This window comes from Microtus ochrogaster, chromosome 6, assembly GCF_000317375.1.
Source record: "Microtus ochrogaster isolate Prairie Vole_2 chromosome 6, MicOch1.0, whole genome shotgun sequence".
In the NCBI taxonomy this organism is placed as follows: Eukaryota; Metazoa; Chordata; class Mammalia; order Rodentia; family Cricetidae; genus Microtus; species Microtus ochrogaster.
The window spans coordinates 21035265-21050573 of record NC_022013.1 but is presented as its reverse complement, the minus strand read 5'-3'; the positions used below and the strand labels follow the sequence as shown (position 1 = coordinate 21050573).

General features: G+C 40.6%; 1 protein-coding gene across 1 annotated transcript in view; it reads left to right on the top strand.

The window, feature by feature from the left end:
* Positions 1–12868, top strand: part of LOC101982850 (zona pellucida sperm-binding protein 3 receptor-like) — a 35326-nt gene extending 22458 nt beyond the window's left edge. Inside the window, 5 exon segments of the mRNA XM_026779779.1 lie at positions 3867–4067; positions 4851–4856; positions 5097–5177; positions 11565–11767; positions 12454–12868. Coding sequence (XP_026635580.1) covers positions 3867–4067; positions 4851–4856; positions 5097–5177; positions 11565–11767; positions 12454–12663 — 701 coding nt within the window. The 3' untranslated portion in view covers positions 12664–12868.
* The last annotated feature ends 2441 nt before the right edge of the window (positions 12869–15309 follow it).

Here is a 15309-nt window from a genome sequence, read left to right as displayed (position 1 = left end):
TCTCTCTCTCTCTCTCTCTCTCTCTCTCTCTCTCTCTGTTGTAGATCTGAACAAGAATACTGAGAATTAATCATGAATCATGTCATAGATTGAGCATTAGGATGTCTTGAAATTTCCTGTACCAAAGACATTAGTTGCTTACTCATGAGTTCAGCATTGCTCAGTTTCTCAAGACACAGGCAGGATGAAGCCAGGTTCTTGGCCAGAATAGCAAAAATGGCCTCTTGGCCAGTTCCCAATAGAGCTGTTAATTGTTCCCCTCTGAAACTTCATAAACTGGCTTCCAGAATCTGCATCTGACATTCTGGTTTTACAGCCCCCACCCTATAGAAGTGCTGGGGGGGAATAGGGTGAGCTGGGAGTGAGTGGCTATGATACAGGCAACTCTTTCCCTCTTTGTTTCCTTCTTCAATGCATCTTTTCTGTTTAAGTTCTGTTTGCAGGGCTCTGGGTCTGATGTTCCAAACTCTTCCATATTGCTCTCAAAACCAGTTCTAAAACCCAAAGAATCATATGTTCACATTATAACAGCAAAGAACCTACTTCTTAGTACTAATTTTCTGCACTATTTTCTTTTCTGATTGCTGAAACAAAGTACCTTATGAAAGCAACATATAGGTTAGAAAGATTTGTTTTGGCTTACAGGTCTAGGAGCCGCCATACAGCATGTATAGGCAGGAACCAGAGAGCCTTGAATGCTGGTGCTCAACCTGTTCCCCTTTTATCCAGTCCAGAACCTAGGGGATAGAACGGTGTTGCCTGTATCCACAGGGTGTCTTTCCATCTCAGTTAACCAAATCTAGATAATTTCTCACAGACATGCCTTGTCTGGATAATCTCTCAAAGGTCTGAGCAGAGATTTATCTCCTGGGGGATTCCAGAGCCCATCAAGTTGACAACACTAACCATTACAATTTGCCTAATATTCCTAATGCTTTCCTAATTGAGTCATTGAGATTTTCCTGTAAATGTGATAACATCATCTGTGGACAGTGGTGACAACTTCCTCTTACAACTTTACATTTTAATAAACTTTTCACTTGCTTCTTTGCTGTGGCTAGGTCTTCCAGTACTGTCTTGCCTCAAAATGGCGAACATGGATGTTTTGTCTTATTTTGGATCCTATAGAGAAATATTTAAGCTTTACCCACTTAGGATTATGTTGAATGTAGGTATATTCCATATGGCATATGGTTTTTATACCTACTTTTCTTAGAGATATTTGCATGAAAGTGTTTTTAGTTTTATCAAAAAATTCATTTATATACTCCAGTTTATTTATTTCATTCTATTAATGTAGTGTATTGTGATTGTTGATTTGCCTGTGTTAAACCATCTTTCCATTATTGGGATAGCTCTCAATAGATAATGGTCTATACTCTTTTCAAGGTGCTGTTGGACTTGGCTTGATAAAATTTTGTTGAGGATTTTTGTCTCTTTTTTTAGGGATATTATCCTGTAACTTTCTTTTTTTGTGAGTCATTGTCTGACTTTGGAATGAGCATCTTATAAAAAGAGTTTGAAAGAACTCTTTTTGTTTTAGCTCTTACATTAGTCAAGAACTGGTATTAGTGAAAACCCCTGGAACTGTTCATGCCTTTGATAGGAGAGAAATTTTACTGTTGGCTCAGTCTCATTATTTACTGGTCTTCTCTCTCTTCATGACTCAATCCTTGCAAGGTCAAGTATTCAGAATCATATCTCCGAATGTGAGCATTTCTTATGTGACTATTTTCCCTGCTGAGGCAGAGCAATCACAAATTTAAGGCCCTCCTGAACTGCAGAGCAAGTTCAAGACAATTATTGTGTTCTTTGGGCTGGTGGTAACTGCTGAAATTTCAACATTAGTTACCTTCCCAAGTCAAGGTTTACCACAGTCATAGACCCAGTCTTTATCAGTGTCTTAGCAGTTGAGGGTGCTCCAAGTCCACACTTGTCACAACCTGCAGTTAGTCTGAAGCTCAGGATGGTTGATGAAGGTTCTGAGGAAGGTATTCCATTCCTATTAGGTCCTGAAGACTTTGATTTCGGCTGGGGAAGACCTAGAATCTTCATTCACAGTCACTGGCCTGTAATTTGATGTCATAGATTATGCCTGAAATGGACAGTGCTGTGGTCACCTGGTTAGTGGATCACTGGATCATCCTGGATTCTATTGCTTGTCGGGACCAGCACAGCACTGCACAGGACCAGGACCAAGGACCGAGACCCCATCTTCTAAGGCTGCCTGCTCTTGCCTATTTTTGGCCAGAGAGCACCCAGCCTGACAGAAATAAGCTCTATTGTACGTTCTACCCAAGCTTTGCTTATATCTTCAACCCGTTCCCTTGGCAACAGTGAACCTAACTATGGGTACAACTTATGGACCAAAGATTCTGCCCATTGTATTCTGCCCATATTGGGTTTTAGCACAGCAGGAATTACAAAACAGAGTTTTGAGCTTACTTTCTTATTCTGCCTTCAGCAGATGGAGTCTTTCCTTATTGAAGATTAAGATAGTCCAAGGTTAAGAAAGGAAAATTAAAAATGACCCCTTGGTCACTAAATCTGATATTAATCTAGGTCACACTGGAAGTTTATACCTGAACAGAGCCCTGAGAGACTGTTCTCAGGTCCATACTATGGCAGACAACAGAAATAAAATTGCTATGAAAGAGTTTGTCCTTTAGAGGTCTCGGATTTTCTATTGTCTATGGAGATTCTGTCCACAGATGCTGATCTAGAAGTAGGGGCCATGGAGCCCTGCCCAGTAGTGATCACTAAGGTAAACATGGTACAGGTTGTAGGGCATATGTCTAGTTCCCTCTCTTTCTTCCAAGTAAAAGATGGCTCTCTCCCTATAGAAGTGCTTGGGGGGAGGGAATAGGGTGAGCTGGGAGTGAGTGGCTATGATATAGGCAACTCTTTCCCTCTTTGTTTTCTTCTTCAACACATATTTTCTTTTTACTAGGCTCAAACTTATTATAATGTCCTCCTGCCAGATTCTCCTAACTTTTTGTGAAGATATTTTTTTTTATAATAATTGGGTTTGGGATTGTCCTTCCATAAGTATTATGCAGAAGATCACAGATATTTATCCTAGCACCACTAAGGCTATTGATAGAGTTATGGATCAGGATATACTGACAGAAGACTTACAAAAGTTTTTGTCAGAGAACCTAGCACATTGCCTAGCAGTTCCAGGTATACATGTGGTGGTTTGAATACTCGGTCCCTGGTTGGTGGAACTGTTTGGGAACAATGTGGAGGCATGGCTTTGTTGAAGGAGGTGCATCACAGGAGGAAGGCTTTGAGGTTTTAAAAGACTCACACCATTTTCAGTGTGCCTTCTGCCTCCCGTTTATGAGTTAAAGTAAGGGTTCTCACCTGCTGCTCACCTGTCACTATGCCCCCCCTCTCTGCCATCATACTCTCTAACCCCATGGGCCATAAGTCCAACTAGACTCTTCCTTTTTAAAATTGACTTCATCATGGTATCTCATCACAGGAATGAAAAAGCAACCAACAGTATGTTTTAACAGGGGAAATGATCAAATAAAGACTTATCCTGCCATCTTGACACAGCCCTTCTTTCTCTTTTCTTCTGAATCATGGTTATAAACACTAAAAGTTAAATATACTCCACTGATCAGTTTGTAGTGTTGCAATCATCAACTGCATTTCTCTACTGTTTTGCACTGAATGTTTCTAGAATTTATTCAACTGAAACTTTATACCTACTAAAAGCTTTTTTCCTCTCCCCTGAAAGCAACATTTCATCCTGTTACCAGGAGTTTGATTATTAATGTCTTCCATGAGATAGAGCCACAGCTTCAAAGATGTCTTTCCCATAAGATGAAGCATGTACATTTTCTTTTATCTCCCAGGAGCATGTTGCCCAACACCAAATATGGATAAAATCAAGATTGTAAGTGAAAGGAGAGATTTAACTGGCGTATGCACGTATGCCTTTGGAGACTATGTTTTCTATATCTGTGCTGAAGGCTCTTACCCTATGTCAACTGATGGGAGGAGTTCGTGTCAAGCAGACGGAAGGTGGGAACCCGCAATGCCATCATGTCAGGGAGGTAAGACTGTTGAGGGAACTTGTCGTCATCATTCCCCAGATATCCCACGTTGTAGTGATGAGGAATCAGGCCTGCTTTTGTCCTGCCCGGCTCCTGCACGGCTAACTTAGCCCCGGAAATAATAACACGGAAACTATTCATTTAAACACTGCCTGGCCCATTTTATCTAGCCTCTTTTTGGCTAATTCTCACAGCTTGCTTTAACCCATATCTAGTAAATCTGTGTATCACCACAAGATTGTGGCTTACCGGGAAGATTCTAACCTACATCCATCTCAGGCCAGAGCTTCATGGCGTCTGCCTGACTCTGCTTCCTTCCTCCCAGCATTCTGTTCTGTCTACTTCACCCACCTAAGGGCTGACCTATCAAAAGGCCAAGGTAGTTTCCTTATTTGACCAATGAAAGTAACATATAGACAGAAGACCCTCCTACATCACCAAGTGATTCTATACAGTTTCATGAAGAATAATCTTCTTTAAAAGTAATTGAGTTGGGCTAGGCAGTAGTGGCACATGCCTTTAATCAGGAGGCAGAGGCAGGCGAATCTCTGTGAGTTCGAGGCCAGCCTGGTCTACAAGACCTAGTTCCAGGACAGGATCCAAAGCTACAGAGAAACCCTGTCATGAAAAACCAAAAAAAAAAAAAGTAATTGGTTTGGGATTGTCCTTCCAGTAAGTACTATGCAGAAGATCACAGATATTTATCCTAGCACCACCAAGGCTATTGGTAGAGTTATGGATCAAGATATACTGACAGAGGACTTAGGAAAGTTTTTGTTAGAGAACCTAGTACATTGAATAAAATCCTTCAATGTTGCAGTTTGCTAATGTTCTTGCATATATTATCTGTTAATGTTATGGCCAATATTTTAGTAATGTAAAAGACTAATCCACGAGTCTCTGTATTTATACACCAAGGGGAAAAGAATGGCTTATAGAATTATGAAACAATGGAAGATTTCTTATGGGCGGGAAGATTGTGTACTAGTGACTGACATCAACCTTATCCTTTTTCTCATTCTGACTCAGAAATGCAATCTCATATTGCTGTTACCTCACCAAGTGTATCAGAAACAGTCACGAAGAACAATAAATATCTATCTGATAATGGTAAGTCACTGAAAATATCATTGTAGAGCAATGTGGCTATCTTACTATGAATGATTCCTTACCTCAACATGACAGTCTATTGCACACCATAGTTTGGGTTAATATAAAAGCAAAGTTTAAGAAGATATAATGAGATCTAGCATAATTTTGTAGGACGTCATAGGAAATAGGGATGGGATGTGAAAAAGAATCATGATTAAAATAATATCCATCATAGTCTTCAAGAACACTATAAAGGAGAGTTGAAAGTAAATTACCTCTGCTCTGGGGTTGTAAACTGATATGACTAGTCTTCTCTCACTACTGCCCATTCTGTTTCCTTCAGTCAGCACACCAGTAGGCTTGGGCTTTTTGACAGCTGTGATATCTCTAGCTGTTATTCCTGGTGAACAGAATTTTTTCATGCCTCAAAATTGCCTATTCAGTCCAAATCCTGCTGGTGGAATTCAACAGTGATTGTCTTGAGCTCCAGATATACTATTTCCCGAACCAGTATATATCAGACATCCTGACTTCTTCATCATGATATATCTTCATCATGATCACAGCTTATTGCCACAAAGTATGGTAATACTTCCCCTCATCCAAGCTGTCCCAGTATGTAAAGAAGCCCAGAGAAATTTGCTGAGACCTATAGCTTAAATTTCAATGGTCAGCTTCAGTGTCCACTGCTTGGATTGTTTATATCAATGGACAACTTCAGTGTCCACTGCTTGGATGGTTTATTTCAATCGTCAGCTTCAGTGTCCACTGCTTGGATTGTTATATCAATGGACAGCTTCAGTGTCCACTAGTTGGATTGTTTTGTTTCTGGTCTTAGCATGCATAGTCTACTGATATAAAGATATAAGAAGAAAGTAAGTTATGAAAATATTATGCAAGTGTCTTGGTAGGATTAATTTTGAGTGGCATGAACCATACTGGTCCTATGTTTTCCTCCTATTGGTCACATATACAGAGATACTGGTCAATATCCTGGATGTAGCATCTTTATTCTGTTAAATGTGTGTGTTGTATGTATATATGTATGCATGCATATGTTTCCTGTTTTATTAAATTTTGAGGTTAAAGTGCAAATCTATGTATGAGCTTGATTATGGAACTTCTTTCTATTCATAGTGTCATTATACTTTGTTCTAATTTGTTTCTTTCTCCTATAATTCTCTCCCTACCACCTACTTTTCTTTGGCCAGCTCTGTTTGTTCCCCTGAGAGTATCCCTGCTATGCTTTCATGTCACAAATATGATATTATTTTCCCTTTACCCCTATTTTAAGAACTCTTCCTCCCCTCTCATGACTCCCTTTCGAGTTGCACAACTTACACACACACACACACACACACACACACACACACACACACACACACAAATAAAAGAAAGTCAAGATAAAAATCACCAATGCAGAAACAAGAGAAAATAGGAGTAAGCCTACTTTGGCTTTTCTTTTTTTTTAACAGAGCACATACCATGCTAAATGGTGTGTGTGAAGAATTCTACCAGAGAAGTGTCCTGAAAGACTCAAAGCATCTGGTGCAAGGAAAGCTACGGACCTGCCGACAATCTGTGTTACCAGAACCCAAGCCAGAGGACAAATATCAGAATCACAGAAGACAGCAGAAACACACTGTAAAGGGTGTAGAAGAATCTGAAACTGGAAGATTGCCAATGTCCGAATTCCCCTGTCGTCTCTATTATTGTATGGAAGGGCAGGTGGTTGGATTGTAGGACCATAGGATTAGCAGAACTGTTCACCAAAGACTTAAACACAACCTGTGTGGATCAGTGCCACAGCACCCCATAGACACAGCTTAGGACTGAGAGATCTGTGATGCTCAATACCGTCCTATCCCACTGTGCCCCGTGGAGCAGGGCATCCATCCTTGTGCATCAGCACTCAGAAGATGTGTCCTCCCAATACAACCGACTGCAGCCTGCACAGACTGTGGAGATCAGCAGAAGTGAGAGGGTCTGATGCTCACAGACTCGCAACGACCTCATCCTTGCCGTGGCAGGGAGGAACCGGACAGATGACAGGGAGTTTTTTTATGCAATGTGTGGCAGAAACATGATGGATAAAACTGAGGTCAAAACAGGCATTGAACTTTCCCCCAGCCATCAAGAAGCATTGACAGAGAACATAATACTTTTTAAAATAAAAAATATTAATTTATAATAACTTCTCAAAATTATGTACCCATATTTACTAAACCTAGACACTGTGCATCTCAACAAACTTCTATACATGTAGAATAGCTGTTTTGAAGCTATGAAATCTCATATGTGATTTATACTTTAGTAATCAAATATATTTTATGCATTTATCCACCAACAGAAAATGAAATCAGTAGCTTTTCTATATACCAGTAATGAACTTGCTGACAAGTTATATAAAATATCCCATTCACAATAGCTAAAAATAATAAGATATCTAGGAATATGGGGCTGAAGAGATGGGTCAATGGTTAAGAGCCCTGTTGCTCTTTTACAGTGTCTGTGTTCAGTTCCCAGCACCCTCCATTCATCTAGTTTGGGTAAGATACAAGATGTCCTCTTTTGATCCTCAGGAATCAGGCAAAGCATGTGGTTCACATACATACATGCAGGCAAAACACTCACACATACGAAATAAAATTAACTAATTAAGAATAAAATTTAATATATATAGGACTAAACCTAACCAAGAAGATGAAAAACCTTAAATCGATGAAAAAAGAAATCGAAGAAGACATTAGGTGTTGAGAAAAAAAAAAAAACACCTTTGTCCTGGACTGGCAGAATTAACTTTGTGAAAATAGCTATCCTCTCCAAAGAAATTTATAGACTCAGTGCAATCTCCATGGAAATGCCAATGGCATTCTTCACAGAACTTTAAAAACTTTTTAAAATTCGCATGGAAACACATATAGAAATTTACAGGTAGCCAAAGTAATCCTAAGCAACCAGAACACAGTCTGAGATTTTATTATCCGACCTCAAACTGTGCTATTAAGCCTTAGTGACAAACATAGCATGGTGCTAGTCCAATGGCAGACACATAGATCAACAGAACATAAGGGGCCTGGAAGTAAATTCATACGATATGTACTCATGCATGCACTATATACAAACTCACACGATATGCACTCATGCATGCACTATATATAAACTCACACGATATGCACCATATATAAACTCTCACGATACACACTCATGCATGCACTATATATAAACTCATATACTATGCGCTCATGTATGCACTATATATAAAATCACATGATATGCACTATATATAAACTCACAAGATATGCACTATATATAAACTCACATGATATGCACTATATATAAACTTACATGATATGTACTATATAAAAACTCACATGATATGCACTATATATAAACTCACATGATATGCACTATATGTAAACTCACATGATATGCACTATATATAAACTCATACAGATATGCATACCTAATTTTTGACAAAGGAGTTAAAATTTGTTTAAAAAATCCAATTCAAGAAATATTGCTAGCTGGCAAGATTGGACAAGTACCTATGAAAAAATGAAATTGGACCCCTATTTCTCTCCCTATACAAAAGTTAATCCAATGTGGATCAAATGTCTTAATTTAACACCAGAAATGCTTAGACAATTATAGAAAAGCATGCTGAAAACATTTCAGAATACAGGCAATGGAATTCTGCCAGAAATAGCCACAGCTGTTGGCAAACGGGGTTACACGAAGGTAAAAGGCCTCCGCTCAGTGAAGGAAACTATCAGCAGAGCAAACAGACAGCAGAGAAAATAGTGGAAGAGCCTTTCCAGCTACACTTCAGAGAAAGGGTTAATTTATAGAATTTTTTAAAGCTACAAACATTAAACAATGATAAAACAAACTTCCATTCAGCAAGTAGGCAATGAACTGGACAGAGAGCTCTCAGAAGAAAAATATAAATGGCCAATATATATTTCAAATACACGTTCAGCATAGCCATCAGGGAAATACAAGTTAAGAGTATTTTGATATTTGGTCTCACCCATCAGAACGGCTTTCATCAAGAAAACACAAAAGCAATGCCTGCGGCTGTAGAGAAAGAAGACGCCTTGTTTCCTATTAGTAGGAGTCTAGACTAGTGTCACCATGGCAGGATGGAGGTTCTAAAAAATAAAATTAGGTTGGGGGTGGTGCACGCCTGTAATCCCAGCACTCGGGAGGCAGAGGCAGGCAGTTCTCTGTGAGTTTGAGGCCAGCCTGGTTAACAGTGAGTTCCAGGACAGGCTCCAAAGCTACAGAGAAACCCTGTCTTGGAAAGCCAAATAGAACTAATATATGACCCAGCTAAACCACCTCTGAGCATACCCTCAAAGGAGTCCATATCTTACCACAGAGATACATGCACATCCACATTTACTGAATCTCAAAGACACAGAATCAGCCTGGATGGACATCAACAGATGGATGGATAGTAAAAATGTGCTACTTGTACACAAAGAAATTTTATTTGGCTGTAAAGAGAGACGAAGTTCATAGTTAAATGGCTAGAACTAGAAAAAAAAATGCTGTGAGTTAACAGGCTCAGGGAACCAAATTCTGTGTGTGCTCGTATGTGACTTCAACTTGTTCTTTTGTGTACTGATGTGTGAGTGAGTCTAAGCAGAGACCAGGACACTGGTGCCCAGTAGAAGGGAGAATGGGCTTTTAGGCTGTAGACCACAGGGCACATGAAAATGGAAGGGGAAAGGGCAGAAGCTGAAGGGAGAAAATAGGATGGGAGGACCGAGATGGAGAAGAACAGCAAAAACAATTCAGTGTATTTCCCCTACTGGCTTAGTTTTCCTTTGGTCCCATGTCTCCTTTCTCATACCTGTTTTCTCCCTTTGGTTTGAGAACATCTTCTCTCTACTGGTCCTATACCCCATGTCTGACGTAGAGAAACTGATTTTAGAAGCTCACAGATGAGGGGATTTGTCTCAGGTTTTGTGATGCCTTGAGTCTCAAATGAGACTCTGGACTTTGTATTTTTAAGTTGGGACAAGTAAGACTTTGTAGTCATTTGTGTGGAATGATTTCATTCTTCAGTGTAAGAGACATGAACTTATAAAGAAGGGGAAAGGAATTATTCAAATACATCCCCTGTACTTAAGTCCTGTGCTTGAAACCAGAGGCGAATGAGCCCTTATGACGAGTCTGGTCTCTCTGGGTGCTTTATCCTTTCAAACTCACCACTGAAGCACGAAGGAGCCAAATCCAAACTCTATTCCTTCAGATTTGCGTGAATCAGACTCTAAGGAAACGCACTTCTCTGTAGATTACCCAGAGTACAGTGTTCTGTTATAGGAACAGAAAACAGACAGCCACCTCCTTACCCTGAAGCTTGGATGTCTGAGTGCATTGAAGCATGTATTTGTTGGCCATGCTATGTGTCTTGATGTCTTTTCATTGGGAACCGTTGTCTCCTCAATGTTACACCAGGCCCACTAGCAATGCGGGGAAGATAGGTTACAAATTAAGAACAGCAATATTTTCTGTCGGTCAAGGCCTACCTAAATCTTACCTTTTCTCTATTTACTTAATAACATTTAAGATATGAATAGTAAACTTAAAAAATTTGGCAAAAAGAATGCTAAAAAATGAACACTAGTTTTCTTTCCTGAGCCCTAAGAGCACAGGTAAGCCCCATTGCGGGAGGCAGCCTCAACTGTTCAGCTGTTCTATGTTTTCCTAGATACTTAGAGGCAAGACTTGATGGCTTTGGTCTAAGAATCTATTTGAGCCTCTAGTAAACTTTCCACAACAACCCTCATTTCTTTCCAAGTATTCAAGAAAGAGGAATTGCAAGGGTTAATACCTAGCTCATAAAGTGTTGCAAATTCCCACTAAAATATTATGATGGCCACGATCCGTCCATGGCCTTTCTGGGTCTGTGGGCCAATGATGCTCCTGGCCGATGAGCTGATGTAGAATGAAGATGATGTAAGAATGTGACTTCCTCTTCAGTGTCCTTGGTTCCTTCATCATTTTCCTAGCAACCAAAACTCACTGTTTCTGTTGAACCCTGCATCATTAAAAGATTGAAAAGGACATCCTTAGCATCATGCATTAGATCAAGGTTGTGGGGAAGAAATGCAAGCATAGGTTATAACACTTAAGGTATTTGAGGTTTAGAGGCTTAACTTTCTCAGTTTTGTTGTTGGTCAAATGTTAATAACAATAGAAACTAATTCATAAAAGTATAGCAAAATTAATAAGGCAGCAAATATTGAGTATGTAAATACGCATAGCACTTTTCTCAATAGATATCAGGAGTATTAGAAATCAGTAAGTTTTGCTGAAACCAAATGCAAGTATACGCAAAGTTTCTCATTATTTTCATTGTCTAATTCAATTTTGGCAACTCCTTGAAAGGAGAAAGCTCAAGGTACGTTTCCTCTAGAGGTGTGTGCTCCAAACCGGTGATCATGCACGGAAGCCTGTCTGTGGAGAAAGAACACTATTCAGAGATGGAAAACATCACCATTCAGTGTGACACTGGATATGACTTAGTTGGCTCCCCGAACATCATCTGTTTGGAAAACAGAACATGGGACCCTGAAATACCCAAATGTAAGACGGTGAGTGGCGCAATCCAGGGAACTTCCGTGATGTCACCCTTAAATATAGCAGTCTCTTCCCAAGGTTCTGTCCCAGACTCTGTTGGTAGCACCTGGCACCTACCAGGATTCCCAGTTTACTAGATATGCACTTATAACCTTGAAGCATCACGGTGAGCTTGAAGGAACAGATTTTTCTGCTCTATGGCTGCATCCAGAACTTTAGGATTGAGGGTTTCCTAGACCTAGTGCCTTGACCATAACTTTCCATGTTGGTGGTCTGTATACATTTGCTCTGCTTCTGGGGTGTGTGAAAGACTCCCCCCCCCCACCTCTCCTTATAGGGCCGCTCTGGATCCTTGGAGCTCCGTGTCTTTTCTTCTTCAACTATACTTTTCTGCTCCTTAAGAGGCATGTGTCTTATAGTCCTAGCAACCTGGTGGTGGGCATCGAAGGTCCTAAGCTCAAGTCTCTCCTGGGTTGTAAAATCCTACCTGCACACACACACACACACACACACACACACACACACACACAGACACACACACACCTCTCTTCCTCATGGTGTGTGGCCTTCATGGGAACACCTGCTGGGGATGCAAAGCCTTGATTTTCTCTATGTCCATCAATTATATCAACCTCACTTTTTGCCAGGACTCCCGCTCAGACTGTACCCTCCCCCATTTATTTCTTTCAATTACCTGTAGGAGGCCCTTGAAGAATGCAAACAAGTGAATGAAGGCAGAAAGCTCTTGCAGTGCCTCCCAAGCCCAGATGAAGTGCAAAAGGCCCTGGAGGTGTACAAGCTGTCTCTGGAGATCAAACAGTTAGAACTGGAGAAAGAGAAGTGGAGACGAGTCTACAGGAAACCTTCTAAACAAGTTAAAATGAAGGGGCCCCTTAGGCCTTTTGGTTAATGCACAGGATCTCCATGCAGCAGCTGGACTGGCCCCTAAGCGCTACCACTCCTATTATGAAGTTTCTGGGACAGAAGAACTTAGGTGGGTTTTTCTCGTTTTGTTTTTGAAGCTATGTCAGTGCTTATAGGCTAGTTATTGTGGTTCAGTTGCCTTCTCGGCTCGACTCACGGGAATGGATAAATATAAACTATTAAATGCCAAATGTTTGCGTTGTCATTCTGTTCATTATGTTGCATGAATATGACGGATCCAGAACACAAATTCACTCTCTAACATGTCTGTAGGTAATTTTATTTCTCCTTTATTTTCTACCTTTCAAAGAATATAGTTCAGACTATCCCAACCCTATTCCTGCTGACTTGTCACAGAATACCATGACTCTGTGACTTGTGTGTTGTAGGAGGCCACTTGTTTGTTCTCAGATATGCTTGGACCTGAAATAACCACACAGACACTGTATTATTTGCAGTGCAGTTTGGCCAATAGCTTAAGCGTATTTCTGGCTAACTCTTATATTATAAATTAACCCATCTCGAGCTGGAGACATTGTTCAGTGGTTAAGAGCATTGCTTGCTCTGCCAATGGTCCTGAGTTCAATTCCCAGCAACCACACAGTGGCTCACAAACATCTGTAATGAGATCTGGTGCCCTCTTCTGGCCTGCAGATATACATGCAGACAGAATACTGAGAATACTGTATGCATAATAAATAAATAAATTAATTAAACATTGATCTGTGTATTGCCACGAGGCTGTGGCTTAACGGCAAAGTTTCAGCATGTCTGTGGTGGCGGCTCCATAGCTTCTCCCTGACTCTGCCTATTTTCTTCCAGCATTCAGTTTAGTTTTCCCTGCCTAGCTCTGTTCTACTCTATCACGGCTCAAGACAGCTTTTTTATTAACCAATAGTATTCACAGCATACAGAGGGGAATCTCACATCACTCATGAGCCCAGCACCTGACAGTTCTTAACCGGCAGATCAATATCTGAATTTAAGGAACATTTTTTTTCTGGGAAAAAACAAACAAAAAAACCAGAACCTTATAAGACCGAAGAGGTTCCTTGGTGCCCCCTTCTGCTCATTTTTCACACTAACAAGTACTTCTGGTCTCCCTTTAAAGAAAATTCGTTTTGTGTGTTTTTCCACATTACAAAAATGAAATCAGATATACGTCCTGACTTGTTATTTTTTATTTTTGTTGAGCTGACACAAGTTATAGTTATCTTAGAAGATGGAGCCACAATGAGAAAATACTTCCATAAGACTGACCTGTATGCAATAAGACTGACCTACAGGCATTTTCTTGATCAGTGATGAGATGGGAAGGCTCAGCACACCCCTGGGCCAGCGGTTCTGGGTATATAAGAAAGGAAACTGAGAAAGCCAGGAGAGCCAATAAGTAAGCAACATTTCTCCTCCACTCTGTATCAATTCCTGGCTCCAGGTTCCTGCCCTGAGCTCCTGTCCTGACTTCCATGGATGATGCAATAAGATGAAATAAAACCTTTTCCTTCCCAGGTTGCATTTGGTCATGGCATTGTGTTCCAGCAATAGAAACGTTAAGTAAGACAGACATGATAAGTTATCTCAATTTCACCTTTTTCCATGATCATTTGTGCATGTGTGTATTTTGCCTTTAGTTGAAGTTCATTTGCTATCAATGGCATTCAGTTTTGGGGCACTTATGACCGTGTCACATTTTCCTTGCCTCAGGTAGACAGATACTACTAGGAATATTCTTACATGTGTCTTCTACTAAACATATGAATAAAATTGCTGGCTAACCATGAAGATGCATGCATTTTCTCAATAGTTTTCCACAAGGGTTTCCACCAAAGACTATTTCCACTCACAGAAAACCAGCGTTCGGTGAAACACATTCTTCTGCTCTTTCTTCTCGGGAAAGGCACCGAGTGTCACCACATTGAGCTTCTAATGTGTTCTTTCCTAAAGATAAATGAGTTGTTCACAGAAGGGGACTCTCTTCAGTGAACCTCAGTGCATAGCAGGGCCTCCATTCCAGACCCTGGATTGGGCAGAGACCACACAAACACCTGCTTTCATAGAGAGATCCTTTAGTAAGCCAGGACGAAAAGTTAAAGTGACTGCTTTCTGACTGTCAGGAAAACAACAGCAAATGACCTTGCTGGCGTGGCTTTTAAGAAGGGAAAGCTGGGAGGTCTGTGTTAGGATGGGCTAGGATGCTGTGGTAGAGGAGATAGGGGATAAGAGAGAAGGGGAAGGGATAGGGGTATATTTATCCCAAAAGAACAAGGACTGCACCTGGACAGAGGGGAGACAGGCATGGCACACAGGCAAATGGCGGGTTATAAAGGTAAAGGGGGAAACCCTGAGTTAGGATGAGGTGTTTAATTTTAATTGGTCCTATTAATTAGGTAAATCAAAGGGGACTTTTGATTGTTGGACTTTGGTAGTCAGCTTCAGGATGAAGTAGCCAAGTAAGGGAATTGTCGTTGGTGATTAGCTTTAAGAATGCAATCTAGTCACAATTCAGCTGGCATTGGTGAGCTCCCAATAGATCAGCCCCACTGTCTCCGTGGGTGGTTGTACCCCTCTTGGTCCTGACTTCCTTGCTCATCTTCTCCCTCCTTCTGTTCCTCATTGGGACTTTGGGAGCTCA